General features: G+C 43.2%; 1 protein-coding gene across 3 annotated transcripts; it reads right to left on the bottom strand.

Moving 5' to 3' along the window:
* Nucleotides 1-3,691: 3,691 nt before the first annotated feature.
* On the bottom strand, nt 3,692-11,889 carry CLDND1 (claudin domain containing 1). 3 transcript variants are annotated; one of them, XM_048936450.1, is made up of 6 exons: nt 11,780-11,889; nt 11,156-11,331; nt 6,311-6,601; nt 5,506-5,613; nt 5,016-5,153; nt 3,692-4,911 (listed from the first exon to the last, which is right to left on the bottom strand). In XM_048936450.1, the coding sequence occupies exons 3-6, from the start codon at nt 6,597-6,599 to the stop codon at nt 4,691-4,693; spliced, it is 756 nt and encodes a 251-aa protein (XP_048792407.1). In that variant the 5' UTR covers nt 6,600-6,601; nt 11,156-11,331; nt 11,780-11,889; the 3' UTR covers nt 3,692-4,690. The 3 variants fall into 3 exon arrangements, with proteins under 3 accessions (XP_048792407.1, XP_048792385.1, XP_048792396.1); XM_048936428.1 differs by having other exon boundaries at nt 6,311-6,604; nt 11,780-11,887; XM_048936439.1 differs by having other exon boundaries at nt 6,311-6,604; nt 11,679-11,784.
* Nucleotides 11,890-17,522: the final 5,633 nt, after the last annotated feature.

Below are 17,522 nucleotides of genomic sequence, written 5' to 3' on the forward strand. Positions count from 1 at the left end.
GGGCAAATACAATCCTGCAGTGACTGTGAGCCTGAAATCTCACCTGAAGGCTCACCACTACCTCTGCCATTGGCTGTATGCTTGCACCAGGAAAGGGAGGAAAGCAATGGGAGGACAGCACCCAACCACAAGTTCATGTGCAGTCTCAGTGCCCAGGAGTAGCTGTGCAGCTTATCCTTCCTTCCTCAGGAATTCCCTCAAGTAATTAGACTGAAATGGTAATTTGAAATCCTTGTTGAGCTACTGCTGGCTAATATTTAACCTCACAGTTAAATAAGGAAGGAGGATGTTAGAGGTTTGGTGTCTCTATTCCTAGGGCTTTAGGGATGCAGATAATCAAAATGGGAAGTGCAAATAAGGCGAGAAGCTTTAAAGAATCTTGTGGGGGCAGACTGAATAAGGCAGCCATTAGAGCGAGTTTCAATGGCAGACACCTGAGAGGTTGTCATCTTCAGTGGGGACCAAAGGAGTGGTGTGGTAGATTACTTACTGGATTCTCAGGGTTCCTAAACCAGGAGATTAACTAGAAACTGCACAGTGCCTAAAGGACTGAGAAAAATACAGATTGAATGTTGTATCTTGTCCTGGTATCTTAGCGACTCCTTGCCTATGTCTGTTGTTTGGTTTGCACTCTACCTCCAGTCTGCAACATAAAAATTGACTTTCTCAACAAGGAAATCAGGGACCAGGACAAGTAGCAGCCAACATTCACTTGTGAAAACAGTTGTGCACACCCAAAGGGGAGCTCCACTGAACCTCTGGCAGGAAAATGAACACAGAGATAGTAACCTGCTGCATAACTCTGATGGACTGTCTGTCACTGTAAGTAATCTGCAAAGCCAGTTTGAGTCCTCCAACCATCTACTCTATGGCTTGGATATATCTGAGTCATTTAGGTTTGAAATGTACATTTAATGTTTTTATTTCAAAGTCTTCCTGAATTACAAGCCTGACCAAAAAGGCATTACAGCATTCAGATCACAGTTTCATTCCGTTCTTTACTTTCTCATACTCCCTTCCTCTGGAAATACTGTTTTTCCCCAGATCAGCAATAAACACAAAATAAATACAGACTCCTCTGCTAGCCAAATGTATTTGCCATGTCTGAAGAAGAATTAAAGTATTGCTTCCTTCTGATTACTTCACATTGCAGATTGGTTGAATTTGTTATCTATCTGTGCAATCATTGATTGCTGTTGCCAAAGTTAATTAACATACAAATGAAGAGTATCAAATTAAGTGTTAATCATGGTCTCACTATGCTATGGTAAGCATATTGGGATCATCAGGACATTTTTATAATTGCTTAGGGAAAGTAAATGAATTCTCTTATTTCACTTCCCTCATGTGTATTTTGTATGTTACTCTGCTGGAACCTAGCTAGTAACAGAAGGTAGCACACAAGGGTATTGGTTATCATCTCAACAAACTGAGCTATACAGACACGTCACCACTTCTCCAAAACTGCACATAGAATAAATTCACTGTGAGTCTCAGTTGACTTACTTGTGTCAATTGGTCTACACAATCTGAGGGCTATTCAGGGTGAAATAGCTCTGCAGGAAAAAAATAGAAATCCCATTGGTTTGCACCACCAAAGCAGCTGGCCCTCCATTTCTTCTTGGGTGCAGGGATGAAATATTACGTGCTCTTGAGCTTCCTGTTACTGAAAATGATTATTAGAAAAAGTCTTCAGACAAAGGGAAAAAAAAAAAACTATGAGCACTACACAATATTTAATGATTTTTACCTGATGATTTTTGAGATGCATGTTCTCGTAGAAGCAAGGCTATCCTTTATCCAGTACAGGCTGTTCTTCAGATGAAATACCCAGCTATTTCTGTGGGTGTCAGCACCAATGGCAAGGTGAGGCCTCTGCAACACTGAGGTTTCTTCAGTGCAGTGTGAATTAGCAATTCTGTCTCTCCAAAATATTGATGTATAGGAGCATGACAGAAGAGACTCAAAGACAGAGAGCAACAGTTTGTGTAGTGGCAGTTAAAAGATAAAGCCAGATATAGAGCGGAACAAGATCCATATGAGCCATTAAGAAGGAAAAAAAATAACTTCTAGGACTGCAAAAAGTTCATGCTGGGAAGTTAAGCAATGGAGTTAATACAGCAAGATAGTAAACGTTGTCTAATATGTTCCTTGAATGAAAGGTCTGCTCATGATTTACTGACAATACAACCTTGTCAGATTTAGATGAAGACAGAGCATTATTGTTGTTTCCAGGTTACAACTGAGACCCAAAAGAAATCTGTACAGTGTCTACTGATCTGTGAGTGCCAGGTGTGCAGCATCTAAGGCTTCACTGCTACAGTGCTCTGGGGTCTTAACTTCATGGTGATATATCTCCAAAAAGAGAAGCTTGAGAAGTACAGAAGGGAGAAATGCTATAGGACAGGCAAGCTTAGAGAAGAGGCTCAAATCCTCCAGAAACTGTCAGGGTTTAGTGGACACTGCCTTACCTAAAGCAACTGTCAGGGCAATGGGGTCATATCCCCTAAAAGATTTAAGGCTGAAACAGCTTTTAACCACAGCTTGCCAGGATATCAGAAGTGCAGCATGCACAATGTAACATAGCTGATGCTAGAAAATAAGGGAAATAGCAGAAATAAAGGAAATCCCAAGTGATCCAGCCTCAGCCTGACATGCAGCTGACCAAGTAAGAGAACAGAAATAATGGGAATAACAGAAATAACCTCCCGCATTCAGCGTCAGCCTGATATGTCCCTTGACAAAGGAAGAAAACAAAAATAACTAACATAAGGAACGTAAGCTCCACAGCAAACCAATGAGAGTCATGCTTTAGAAGACAAAGTCAAAAAAATAATTGAAATAATGGACCCTCAGAGCCTTGCTTTCCCCCCCCCCCCCCCCCCCCCCCTCCAGACTGAAGAGCAACAGCTCACCCAGCCTATCCTCACAGCAACAGTGTTCCATTCCAAGATGATTTCTGCAGCCCTACTCTGGACATTGTCCAACAGGTCTGTCTCTCACCTGTACTGAGCAAACCACAGCTGGATGCAGTATACCAGGTGAGGCCTCACCAGCACAGAGAAGAAAAGCAGGATCATCTCCCTTACACTTCTGGCTATTCTGACTTAACGGACGGCAGGATACAGGCGGAAACAAAGGAAGAAGCATCCAGATAAAAGATATGGAAGTGCAGCAAATCAGAAAACGTATAAAAATGATGACAGAAAGACACAAAAAAAATCTATCAGAGAAATAACCTCCAGAGAGTAGAAATAGCAGTCCAGCACGTAGAAAGACAAACAACAAAAAGCAACAGGAGTACTGGCAGTTCAGATGACAGACTAAGAAAAGTTACGGAAATCAAAGAGATAATGGAGGTAACCTACCTACAAAAGGAATGGCAATCCAGCACTTCTGATGACTTCAGAATCTTTACGGCAGCAACACCCTGCACTACAGCTATAAGACTAAGAAAAGTAACAGCAACCACTCAGGAACTGCTTCCTGGGAGTAGTTATGGAAGTCCCCACTTCAGCTGACAGTCGAAGAAAAATCACGCCATCCACATGCCTAACAAAATGTATTTGTTTTTGGTGATATTTCCCTGACTACAGAGAGATGCATAGTTCTCCTCCCCCTTCCCCCATTCCTCCCCCAGTCCTTCTAGTGCACTCCTTCCCTATCCCAACAAATCCACACAACGTCAGAAGTTTCTGAGGACTGTTTTATTTCACTTAACCAATAGATCTGAGACAAGGTGGGAATTGAGCAGCACCTTTTAAAAAAAAAAAACAAACCCTGTTATGTGCTACATAGGTAAAATAAGAGCATTTACAAAAGTTTGTATTATGTACATATACACACACATACTAAATCAAATTCCAAGTGAAAAAGGTTGTAAAGGTTTGCCTTCAATACAACAGGAGATAGGAAAGCCTTATTTCACTACAAGCAAAAGCACAAGATTAGAGCGCATGACCACAGGTAGTGCAGGTACCTGGAAGCAGCGTACCTAGCATAGCAAGAAGTTCCACATAGGGAAACTTCTCTTTCACAGCAAAAGCAGCACAGTTTCTCTGTTTAGCAAAGTGTGCTGTGCAACCACTTCCAGGGCCAGCTGCTCTGCCTACATCAGTTTTGGTGGAAGCCATAGAAAGTAACAATCTAGCAAGAGTAAGAGACCCAAAGATAAGCTACAGCACTGATTTAACTACAGTACTTCCATAAGACAGGTTCCTCTTTTTCCATGTCTCTTGTCTCCTCTATGGCCTATGGAGAGTGCCCAAATAGTGATTATTTGTAATTTCCACTCTGCAGTTCCCATTCTCGCCTACCTGCATCTTTTCCTATCTCACTTCCACATCACAACGCCTTCCCTATATCCTCTGTCAGGCTGATAGAGTAATAAAATTAAGAAAAAATATACATTTAACTAAGAGGATATTCAAAGAAAAGTCAACTAAAGAAAACTTACATATATATATATATATTAAAAACCATTTTTTAATAACCAAGTTCTGCAGACTTCTGGCAAAGTTTGGTCATTCAGCCCAAAGGTCTTTGTCTTCAGGGCCTCCAAGCTATACTGTATGAACTGGCAAGAAGAAAGCAGTACGAGGCCAAATTTCTGTCTAAAAGAACAATAAAAGTAATAAGGGTTGAGGGGAGTGTGTCACATGGAAACCTAATACTTGTGTAGCAGCATTTACTATGCTACACGGTATGCTTTCAAGAGAGTGAATTCCTTTCTGTTGGTACGAGCTGCCCAGATGAAAAGAGCAGCTGCCATAAACTGCAAAGGTGCTGAGACACAGGCTAGGCAGAAGGACCAGCCAAATTCACCCCTCACATCACCAGGTAGGGGCAGCTTCTTATGAAGCAGCTCAATCCCAGCTACATAGCAGCCAACCAGGCCCAGTGTACAAAGTCCTGGAGAAAAGAGAAGAAAGTGCAGTTAGTTTGCTGCTGAAGCAGTCTGGCTATCACTAAGAGCTCATAGAGGAGGGAGAATAAGCGGATGGCAGAGGACCTACCTGCAAGAAAATGGAGGACTCCAGTGGCAATGGCAGGGTACAGGCTGCGACAGGCGCATGCACAGAGCCCAATCAGAGCTCCAAAGCACATGAGACCGAGGCTGACAAATGGCAGGAGAAACTGCAATCGCCAGAGATCTGCACATTAAAGAAACATATAAGCCAGGTTTATTGAACTGACCTGCTCCACCACGCTCCTTTCCACCCACACTCCTTCATCAGTTTATCTAAAAAGGACAAAAGGCTCTGAAGAAGAAAGAACTTTAAACTTGCACATTCCTGTGGAACACCTAAGCTTTCCTTTAAAGCTTTGACCTACTACTTATGCTACAGTAAAATAATAATAAAAAAAAAAAACAACACACAAAAGCACCAACAAACTGCAGAGCAAGATGCAGACGTTGTCTCCTCAGCAACTGCATTCGGAAAACCCCATTCTGCTTTTTTTAAATCCCACTGTTGTTACCTGCAAGATGTGAAAGACACTTACAAGTCCTATTCAAATCTGTGCCACTGTTGTGATTTCCAGGCTCTATGTACTTCTCCATAAACTGATCAGAGAGGGAAAAACTGATGCAGTTTGTAGTCATATCAGTTTCTGGAACAACAGCAACAAAGAAAAACAACAAGACATCACAGACAATTGCCTTTAGTTTTTTTTCCCCCAACTCCCCTTCTCCGTTCAATTCTCCTAAGCATTTAAACTGGAAAGCTCCTCCATGTAAAATTTTAGACTAAGAAAAAATAATTCCCAAAACAGTTTTTAGGATATCTCAACAGCAAGGATAACGTAGTTAGTAGAACAAAGCATAGCATTACATATGCAGAATTTCCACCAACTTCTTTATAGCAACCACCATTTGTCAAAAATCAGTCATTCTATATCCAACAGCTCCAAATTCTGCTGATGCCACAGTGGAGCATTTGTAATATGTGAGGAAAACAAATAACCATCTAAAAGGAGCAAGTGTTGCCTTGTTTTGGTCCCCCCACTTTGATCTCACCTAGGCAGAAGATAACTGGCAGAGCCATAATAACTGCATCACCTGTTGGGCAGCAGATGCAAGAAAAGCACACAACAACTCAAGTTATACCAGACTAAATTTAGATCAAATACAATATACCAAATTCAGATTCTGTAGCATTGACAGGCACAGACCATTTCTCATATCACTTCTAAAGAAGTTTACATTGCCATTACTAAAAAGCAAACATACAAGTTAGAAATAAGCTTCCCAGGTGAAAAAAGTGCCACTTTAGTCAAAGTTGTGAAGTGTTAATTAGTCCAGAGATACCTGGTGGGCTGTACCAGTGAGAGTTTTTGGGTACAGTGATGCACCTCCTCCACAACCCAACTGTGCCATTGCACCGGAAGAGTGCATCTGTGTAGGTCTTCTCATCTGCCTCTTCACTGACAAATTCCTCCCAGATGCTCCTGCCAGCTTCAGTAATGTTCTCAGCAGGGGACAGAGTGTGGTACTCATACCAAAAATCAGTGCCCAAGGAAGCTGCCATATATATGGTGGAGATGAGGCTGAGAACACACGCAATTACCAGTGCTGTAGCAAAACGGTTATCCATCATTGCTGCTGAAATGAAAGAGAAGGTCCAAGTGAGTGACTTTTCTGATGCTAAAAACAAAGCTATCTTAGCAACATCAGCCTCAAGACATCATTCCTATAATGCAATATTTCTTTAGGATATGCATCTTTTTCTTTTCCAAGATGCCAGAAGCACAGAAATGCTACGCCTGTGTTACTCCATGCTCACTGGAAATGTGAATTCAAGGCACAGGTATCGCTCTTATCCCAGCCTCTATACATCACCCCAAGAGAGCAACAGCAATTCTGCCTCCAAAGCAGATGGCACAGCTCACTTGCACTTCTCTTCTTGACTGTAGGCAACCACAGAAAGCAGAGAATACAACTACAGCACTCAGCCAGAAGATTTACCTTCCCTTAAAGAGATTAGCAAGTGTAGAAGCTACTTTTAGCCTACCACTCCATATGGCTTTCACAGCTTGTGTTTACAGCAAAGGTAGGAATCATGCATATGCCAAAAAGCCTTTTCCAGACTGTTCACAAAGGGCAGCCATGGCAAAATACTGGAATGCCTTTTAGGAAACTGCAAAGTGATCTAGGCACTACAGACAGAACACAAAAGAAGCAAGGAAGGACAGGTATGGAAATTACACTAAATTCTGAGATAATGCTACACCATATGCAGAGGCATTTCTGAAGAACTACAATACTGCCAAGAGAATGCCTTGTTTCATGGGCATTAGATGACAGTACCTTCACATACCACCAGGAGGACCTTGTTCTGGCTCCCTGTAAGAGACAACCAAGGCCTTCCTTCACAGGCCCACATCAAATCACAAACTCAGAGGCAAAAGCAGCACAGGAGAAAACTGATAAGATATGCACTTACATTTGGACAATACTGTGTTTGTAACGAGCAACTGATTGCTAATACACAACGTTTTCTAGATACTGCAATGTCAGATGACTTTGAAATGTTTGTCATGTGTTTACAGTACTCAATTTTATGGATTATGATAAATAGAGCTTGATGCTCTTGCCAAATGTGAAATATCAACTGAAGTCACTTCTGCAGCTAAAGCTGTTCTGGTGTTATGAGCTACCACACAATCTAATCAGTTCTTCTCTACTGCTCATTTTACCTTCCTTCCCCTGCGCATCTTGATCAGTTTTTTTAATTTTAGTTTAGCTCCTTTGAAGTTGAATGAATTGGGAACAACAAATGCCTAAACACACAACATTCACAAAAAAAAAAAAAAAAAAAAAGAAAAAAAGAAAAAAAAGAGTGCTCAAGTCAGATGTTCCAATACAAGTTTCTAAACTATGAAACAAAGTGCAAAATAAGCAGGGAATTTCAAAGGCATTAATATCTGTTGCTAACCATTCTTCTCCCTGCTCCTCTACTTGGTTCAAATCTGCTAATGGAGTTGAGAGTGAAAGATTATGTATACTTCTATCATTCCCCATACCTCATTTCTATATTGGAAGAGAGATTATTACAGACAGTATGCCTTATTTAACTGCTTATTAGAAGTGATCAAGATTAGAACTGATGTTTTTCTGAACTAAAAAATAGCATCCACTTGAAACACCACAACACATGCAACACTAAAAAGCAATCCACAAGCTCTGAACCTTTATAAGCTATGCAATCATATCAGCAGGAAGAAATCTTATCTGGGCTTATTTATCCAGAAGACACAGCAACAAGATTTAGAAGCAAATATTTTGTGTACTGTTCAATCTTAAGTTTCGTACTTACATTGCCCCTTGACATTCTAGGACCTAGCTCAAAGTACACAGGGCACTGGAGGAGCAGAAGAGGAACACAGCAGGCAAATTCAAGCACCTCCTAGCATTCATTATCCATGGCCACCCATTGATGTTCAACCATGTAACACCAGCACATTCAGCCTGCAGGCTGTACGTGGTCCAGACCACCCTGCAGCCATCACCTGCCCCACATCATCATGGCAGCAGCTCTGCCCCACTGAGGGGGCACACCCATTGCTCACAACAACCACACAGCAGTGTACAGCTGGCACTGTCAGACACAGGGCACTGGCACAGGGCAGTGCTGACTTAAGTGATGGCAAAATAACATCACACACTTTGATACATTGACTGAACATAACAGTTCTGTGGACAGAGAAAATACGCAGTCATGCTTTTCATTTAGATAAAGGAATTTGAGAATAAGTTTCAAGATCTCAAAAAACATCAATTGCTTCATTTATGACTATTTTTAGGTGACAAATATATTTACCTGAAAATTCTCAAATTGAACATAGAGTTGCACTCAAGTATTCAACTCAAGTGTGATTATCTCTCTCTACTGGATTTATATAAGCCCTCCATTACAAGAGGAAAAACATCCCTCACTTCACCTTACTCACTTCATCACTTTTTGGCAGTATGTACATTTGTCAGCAACTATGATGAAGCACAGAAAGAGTAAAATTCCTTAAAAAAAAAAAAAATACCTGACAAGGACCTTGAGAACTAAGAATTCCAGCCACTGACAATGAACTGTATTTGTGCTAGTTTCACAAAACCAAGGTCAAATATCACATTAGTTTTGTGTTTTTATTGCTCATTTTTTCATCTTCTAATTAAAAAATAAAGTTTTGTGGCTTACATACTATAACTAATATAACTATTTACATACTAGTGCTGCTTTGGAACTAACATCTCTATTTTATTATGTCAGCCTACAACAGAGACAGACATTGGTGGTATGGCAGTAGAGGCTGAATCTTCCAGACAGTATTTAATCACATTTTGATGTTGTATGAGATGGCAGCAGAGGGGCAGTCAGACAAAATGGTACCTGACATGGCAGTGCAGACAAAGCAGAAGTATGGGACTGAATTCTTCCATGAGGAAAAAATGGCACCTGCTGACTTTCACTGATGCTTGCTGAAAGTTTGCAGACACCAAGCATAGCACGTGAGCACAGTGAGGCAGTGGATGGTGCATTTCAGCAGTGTAACAGTGACACCAAATTACCTCCATTGGTGCAGTTTTCTACAAATGGGCATGCTGGCTCTTGTTCATCACTGGCAAAAATGCACAACTAATGGTGGGGAAGAGTAGTGCTTTGTAGCTGAGAATTTGCTCTATTGAGTATTATTATTATACTCTTTGTATCATTTGTAGTTCCCATGGAAATAAATAGGAAGCATTAGTTTCAGAGATGTCTACGTACATGCAGCCCAAGACAATTCCTCACTGAATGCAGCCCAGGCAAGACAAAAGGTTGGACATAGATGACAGAATGCATAGCTCTGGAGATAGGCAGAAACAGCTGACGTGGCTACTGGCCCCTAAAAATCAGCATGTGGCTTTGTGTTGGTTCCTTCTGTGAAGAACATACATGGATTTGCAGAATAGACAAGACAGCGCCAGAGCAAGAGCACACACCCTTGTTAACAACAGTCCTTAATGCTTCTGTCTAGCACTTAGAGTGCTTAAAGAAAATACAATTATAGGAGAGATGAATAACTCAACAGCACTTCAGGACAATTCTGAACTAGAAGTTCTCCATGCCACAGACACTGACAGAAGCTTGGCCACTTTGCTCATTTGCAGAGTATCTTCACTAGCAGGAAAGGCTCACCATCTAAAGCAGGTGTCCTCTGCTCAGAGCAGAATCAAGCTTTCATTGTCAGGCAGGGCTCAATAGAAGTTGTAAGCATTATCAGTGAAAATAGTTACCAGAAAGCTGCACAAAAAAAAAAAGTGTGGGAGATACTTTTACATGAGACTACTGACAGAAAAAACCCACTACTACTAAAGATGATGACAATTATAGAGACAAAGATTAATGCTAAATAGAAGTATCTTTTCTCTTTATAGGCTGTCAGCAAGAACCTTGTTTTTAAAAAGGTATGTTCATACCTCACCACCAGCACATTTCACTCTAATAGCACAAACTACTTAAAACAGGTCATGGCTGAGACTGAACTAGGCAGTGAACATAAACACAAAGCAATGGAATACAGGCACTCAAGCATAAGTGCCTCAAAGGAAACTGTAGTTACACTTCTTTGAAGAAATGAGGCATGTAAAAATTTCAAAACATGGAAGAAGACCAAACCAGCAGCAATATTTGAAGGAATGCAAAGATGTACACACTTCCCATAAGAGGAAAAAAGTGCAGGTCATTAGAGCTGGAAATGAAAAACAAACAAAAACAAACAAACAAAGAATAACACAAAAGCAAGTGTTCTGGTAAGCAACCAAGCACAGGACTCACAGGACTAGGATGTGGATAAGCACTTTATGAAGTCACTGTTCCATAGCAGAAGGGAATTTGTCTCCAGTTACAGGAATTGCTCCCATGAGCTAGCAGGCCATCACGTATAGGAAACTCCTTCTACCCAGCATCACAAAATAGCAAGGCTGCAAGCATAACCTAATAAGTTCCAGCACTTTCTCAGAAAATACACTCGCAATTGGGCTGCTATGAGAGAAAGCAGGCAGAAGATCTGAAAAATTAAGCGTGGGGACGTGGCCAGCAACACTTTCAAACACACTCCTACTTTTGATACTCAGGCAATATAGGATTAGGAAGCAATGCTGCTCAAGCCTTCTTACCTTACTGCTCCTCAGATCCAGCAGCACACACAGTTCCAGTTGTTGCAGGTGACTTCAGAGACACTGAGCTACCGCTGTCCTGCAGTAAGCAAGAAGCATACACCGCCAACTGCCCGCTGGCCCTAACCTCTCCATTCATACCGCTCCCGCAACGCCATCGGCACATGAGCAGCAGCCTGGAAGGAGACAAGAAACCAAAGAGTTCGCAACCGCCATAGCAGCAACCCGCTGATGTTAGTCAGCGTACGGTGAAAACGATAAAGAACGAAGGGGAGAAAGCTGAAGGCGAGAGCCCTCGGGACCACATCACCGCCCGCAGCCCACGCGGCACACAACCGGCACGACGGGCCCGCGCCCCGTACCGCGCCGCCATCCGAGGAGCCGCTAACGCCCCGCCGGCCTCGCCCCACCGCCGCGCCGAGCAGGCCGACAGACCCCGAGCCCGCAACGCGAACCGCCTCTCCCTCCGAGGCCGCCTCTCCGCCCTCCAAGGGCCGCAACCGGCCCGGAGCGCGGCACTCACCGCAGCGGATCGCCTCCATTCCCAGCCCCTCAGCCCCCCCGGGCCAGGACTACGCCCCGCCCTCCGCCGCTTAGCTCCACGGGAGCTGCAGTCCCACCGACCTCCTTCCCTAGGAGCAGCGCTCATAAGGCCGCACGCCGCCCCGCCCCCCCCGGCCTTCCCCTTCCGGCGCCGTCGCGGTGCTGCTGGGAGCTGTTGTCACCCGGCGCTTCCGCTGCTCGCTGTCGTTCCCTCAGAAAATCGTCTTTCTGGTTTAGGTTAGATATCAGGAGGAAGTTTTTCACACAGAGGTGGTGACGCACTGAACAGGTTGCCCAAGGAGGCTGTGGATGCCCCATCCCTGGAGGCATTCAAGGCCAGGCTGGATGTGGCTCTGGGCAGCCTGGGCTGCTGGTTGGCGACCCTGCACACAGCAGGGGGTTGAAACCAGATGATCATTGTGGTCGTTTTCAACGACGTCCACCGGCGGCATCGCGGTCCTGGCGTCGCCAAACGTCCCTTCCCTGTGGTGAGATTCTGCAGAAAGACGAAATGCCTTGTGAGCGCCGAGTGGCAGCCCTGTCCCTTCTGCAGCTGTCATTGTACAATCTCCATTTGTGGCCATAAAGGCTCATGCTTTTTCTTTTTTGCTCGTAAAAATGGCGACACAATATCCCGGCTAAGTGACTTTCAAACCTTCCTCTCCCGCCAAAAAACAAAAAAAAAAAAAAGTGAAAAATGCAAAAATCCTTCCACCACTGGTCCCCATGCCCACACAAGCTAATCCAGGACGCCCACCCATGGCTACCAATTACCTGCAGGCAGATCTCCACACCCAGTTTTGATTTTAGCAACCAACAGAAATTCAAAAACACCCAGGAATACCTACAGTTTTCATTTCTCTGTGTACTGCAGGGGAAATAATTTCTAGGTAAGAAACCCCTCCCAGGACAGCCCACCTTTCTTGATCATGGAATTGGCTTACCAGCACCACAAAATTTGGAACAAAGGAGGATTTGGGGGTCTGAAATATTTAAATTATATATCGATAGGCTGGAAGAAAGCAGACTGTCATCACTGATAAAACATCACAGGTGGCACAAGGCCTGAAGAAAGGGTAAATAATTAAATGGAAAGGGGACTGGTACAGGGTGACCTGGTCGTTGGAAAGCTGGGGGCAAGCAAACATGCATGTCAATAGAGTCATCGATGAGCTCATTCATTTAAGAGCACTGAGGAGAGACTACACATAGAAGTGGCAGAAGACTTTATCCTGGAAAGCAGAAAAGGGAAAGAACAAACAGGCGATGGTGGGTCACCAGCTGCTGAGATGCAGCCTGGTCAAAAACCCATGTCTCTGCAACCTCAGGTGTATAAAGAGGGAAAGCACGAAGACAGAAGCTAGCGGTCCTCCAGGGGAGGACTACTAGGATGATCAGAGGGCTGGAGCACCTCTCCACTGAAGAAAGGTTGAGGGAACTGGGCTTGTTTAGCTTGGACAAGAGAAGGCTCTGGGGAGACCTCACTGTGGCCTTCCAGTACTTGAAGGAGCTTATAAACAGGAGGGGAACAGCTATTTATGTGCATGGATAGTGATAGGACAATGGGGAATGGTCTTAAAGTGAGACAAGGGAGGTTTAAGTTAGATATTAGGAGGAAGTTTTTCACACAGAGGTGGTGACGCACTGAACAGGTTGCCCAAGGAGGCTGTGGATGCCCCATCCCTGGAGGCATTCAAGGCCAGGCTGGGTGTGGCTCTGGGCAGCCTGGTCTGGTGGTTGGCAACCCTGCACATAGCAGGGGGGTTGAAACCAGATGATCATCGTGGTCCTTTTCAACCCAGGTCATTCTGTGATTCTATGAAAAAGAGGTTCAAAGACTGTCCAGTCTTCCCAGTAACACTAGCTGGTTTTCTACAAGATACTGCCTCTCTCAAATCTCTCTGAAATAATAAAAATGGTGGCTTTAGTTTTTCATAAGCACTTCACACAGATAGTGCAGCAGAAATCCCCCAGATTCCTCTCAAACCTTTTTATTGTCTCCCTGGTTTTATTTTTGCCTTCTGTAGTTCTCTATGCATGGCACAGAAGAGCTAAGGCTAATTTTCACAGTGATAAGACTTTCCACATACACTTCTTTCAAATCTGAGCAGAACCAGTTTGCTTTAATGACATCCACTCATCCAAACAGGCCCCTGGGCAGCCCTATCTAGTGGGTGGCAACCCTGCCCAGGGGAAGGGGGCTGGAACTGGATGGGCTTTAAGGTCCCTTCCAATCCACTCATTCAGTAGTATCCAAACTTTTTTGACTGTGCCCTTCAATCAGAGAAAAACATTTGAGCATGCACTCTATTATGTGTATATTTATTTAAAAATAACATACACTCACTACTGTAATAATATATTATAAAACAAGCACAAAAATAGAAATTAAAAAGGAATAAAAAATATTTTTATTTAGTAATTGTACCAAAAAGTGTTTTCTTCCCATACTCCACATTGGAGATTGTTGCTCCAGATTGGAAACTATTTCAGCCCATCTCGGTGTACTGGTTCAACTTCTGTTGGTAGGTACTCATCTGGTTTCCTCTGAGCCTGTCTCCACCATGGCTACAACATACTAAGGCAGTTTCAGCCAATCTTTTTTTATTGGCCTACAAATCCTTGTTCTTTACAAAAGGTTTTTGAAGCACAATCATTTAGAAACTACTCCACTTTCTTTTATGGCCAAATGAAGCTGCGTTCCTTCTCAGCATTTATTGTCATTAATGCTTTACTGATGCATACCTCACCCTGATCTAAATTCCCGTGCTTACGTAAAAGCACTTTCTGTACATGTAGTTCTGCTGTGCATCTTTTACTCACTTTGCCATAGCACTAGAAGGCTACTATAACATGTGCTGCAGGCTTTACCCATCAGAGAACGGTTATGTGAAATGTTCTCCCTTGCTACTGCCAGAAAAACTGCTGAGGCTTTACAAGAGTAGGATTGTATTTTAATTTGTCCTGCTGTACCTATCTAGCAGTTGCCTTCAGTAAAATGACCCCAGGAAGGTTTAAGAAAATGGTGCAAACACTGACACAACATGCTTCACAAGTGCATTTTAGAAAAGCGGGACCATGAGAGCAGATGTGCCGAAGCAGGACAGACCACATGCATGGCCACAAATGCAGCACCTGTCACAAGTGTGTGATCACAAAAGCTTCAGGTTCATTCTCATGTTCAAAACAACTCAGCATCCGGCGGCTGCATGTTTCACATTGCCTCAATGGGACTGTAGCAAAGGTTGGAAAAGATGAGTGCCTTGATTGGAGAAAAACACACCAAAGCCAAGCTGGAGGCTGCTGCTTCAGTAAAGCGTTTTGTCCCTGGAAAAAGGCAGACTCATCTTGGGAGAAGTGGGAGAGGGAGGAAAGTACTGTAGACATATACAGTAGGATGGGGGTGTAGTAGGAAGGGGGTGAAGAGAAGGTGTAGGCTGTCCTGGTGACAACATATTTTGCTGCGTTTCTGGGATCTTGGTGCATCATGTGCTCGGCTTTCTGAATTATCTGAGCAGCAAAGTTGCGAGGGGAGCTTCTTTGTGCTGAATGTTCATGAGAACTTAGCTCTCCTTCAGAGAAATGAACTCTGGAAGAGGCAGACCCTGCATGAAGATAAGTTTCATGCAAATCATTCACACACACACACAAAGTCAAGACTTACAGACAGTTACAGATGGCTTCATCATTCATGACACATCACAATATCTTTGCAAATGCTCTGTCCGGATGAGGCAATGTCTGTAAAATGGAAGTCACAGCAACAGCCACAACTCTCTTCAGAGCATTCAGCAAATACAGAGCACACTCCAGAGAACAGAGCTGATCCCATCCATTATTTTTTTGTTTTGTTTTGTTTTAAGTAAAATCACAGAATTGTTTGAGTTGGAAAGGACTCTTAAAAGTCATCTAGTCCAACTTCCCTGCAATGAACGGGGACATCTACAGCTGGACCAGGGTACCCAGAGCCCTATCCAGCCTGACCATGAATGTCTTCAGGGACAGGGCATCCACCAACTCCCTAGCCAACATGTTGCAGTGCCTCACCACCCTTACCATAAAAAAAACTTCCTTATATCAAACCTAAATCTCTCCCTTTTTAGTTTCAAACCATTTCCCCTTGTCTCATCATAACAGATCCCACTAAAGAGTTTCTCCTCTTTTTTCTTATATCTCCCCTTTACAACAAAGTGAGGAACCACAAGCACAAGCATAGATGACATGCACACACTTAACTCCGTGGTTTCATCAGATTTCTTTAAAAGTCTTTTTTTTTTTTTTTTTTTTTTGAGTACCCTGAGATTAAGAGAGGGTGGAGTCAATTTCAAGGAATACATAGAGATGTGAGGTGAAGAGAGAGAAATTCATGCCTAATACATAAATCTTGTGACTGCATGTAAGACGCTCTGCATCTAAGTGCAGAGTAGAATAACAGATGCCCATGACTGCAAGTGAGGAAAAGCTATTATACACAGACTGGAAGGTTCAACGTATCTTCTACTCCAGCACACATAAAAAGAAAATGTCTCTACCATATCACTTCTCAGATCTTCTTGGAATTATAAAACTGAAGCACATTTCTCAATGTAGAAATAAATAAAGGTGATCACAAAAGCACCTCTGCAATGAATCCATCAAGAATCATTTCTGTAAACTGCAAGACATTTGGGCACTTTTATATAACCCCAGTTGAAAAGTAGGTGCATCTTTTATTATCTTCAGATGCTTGGCAAAGACGGCTAAAAGACGACTTTTAGCCTGTTCAGGTTTACAGTTCCACATAGGGTTACAGGATACAAATGGGTAATGTAAGCAAATCTCTTTTTATACACCTTGATCTTTTCTTACAGAGGCCTCTATGGGTGAACAACACTCAGATAATTAAATCCTTACTCATTCCATGAAAAACCATCAGCGAGAGTTCATTAGTGCCCCACTGATGGTGTATATAACTGGCTGTTGTATATACTTGGTTCTTTATTAATCATCAGCATATAGAGGCGTGCGAGTGCCCGTCTAAATATCTCTCGATCTGACAACCATGCATGTAACAGCAGCTGGCTGCCTGTCCAGGCACCTGGAAGTCTAACAAGAACCCAGCACACTGGAGCACGTAACCTCAGCACTGGCAGAGTGATCCTGAGGGCATCCATAGTGCACTGGATGAGACTGATTTGCTCTGTGTGATTGAGTTGCTTTCAGCCTATGGAGACGTGTGCATGTACGTGGATGTGGCCTACACGCCTGGGACTGGACAGCTCTCCAGGAAGCTGTTTGCTCAAAGTTTGAAAATCCCAAAGACATGACAGGTCTGTGAACATGCAGGTGGGAGGGGAAGGAGAAATTGAACTGATGTGCAGAAGAGAGAAAGGATGATGTAGACCAGAAGATGTTTGAAATTAGCACGCACTGACAAAGTCATGATAAATTCAGTACTTGAAAAAGGGAAAATTTTCATTTGCGTTTTGCAACGCTGAGAGAGCTGACTGTAAGGTAAGGCAAAGCTGGACTAGTGGGTGAAACTGTGAATGAGAGATGGAAAAAACTGGGGCTTTTTGGAAAAGAACGCCATAGCTAAGAATGGCTCAAAGATGTGGAGGCTTCACAGGCAGGAGGAGCAGGACCATGCCACCGTTCAGCTGATCAAGCTAGGGTTTGAAATGCAGAAGAAATCATGGCACATCAACAAACTGTCCTCTAAATATCAAACAGATTGGTAAATCTGAGTGTGGGAGTGCCCAGGTGGGAGATCTGGGGGGCTGAGGGAAAGGAGGGGGAACTGGCAGGGCGGTGTGAGCCTGGGACTGATACCGAACAAGTACAG

Source organism: Lagopus muta, chromosome 1 (assembly GCF_023343835.1).
Source record: "Lagopus muta isolate bLagMut1 chromosome 1, bLagMut1 primary, whole genome shotgun sequence".
Classification (NCBI taxonomy): Eukaryota; Metazoa; Chordata; class Aves; order Galliformes; family Phasianidae; genus Lagopus; species Lagopus muta.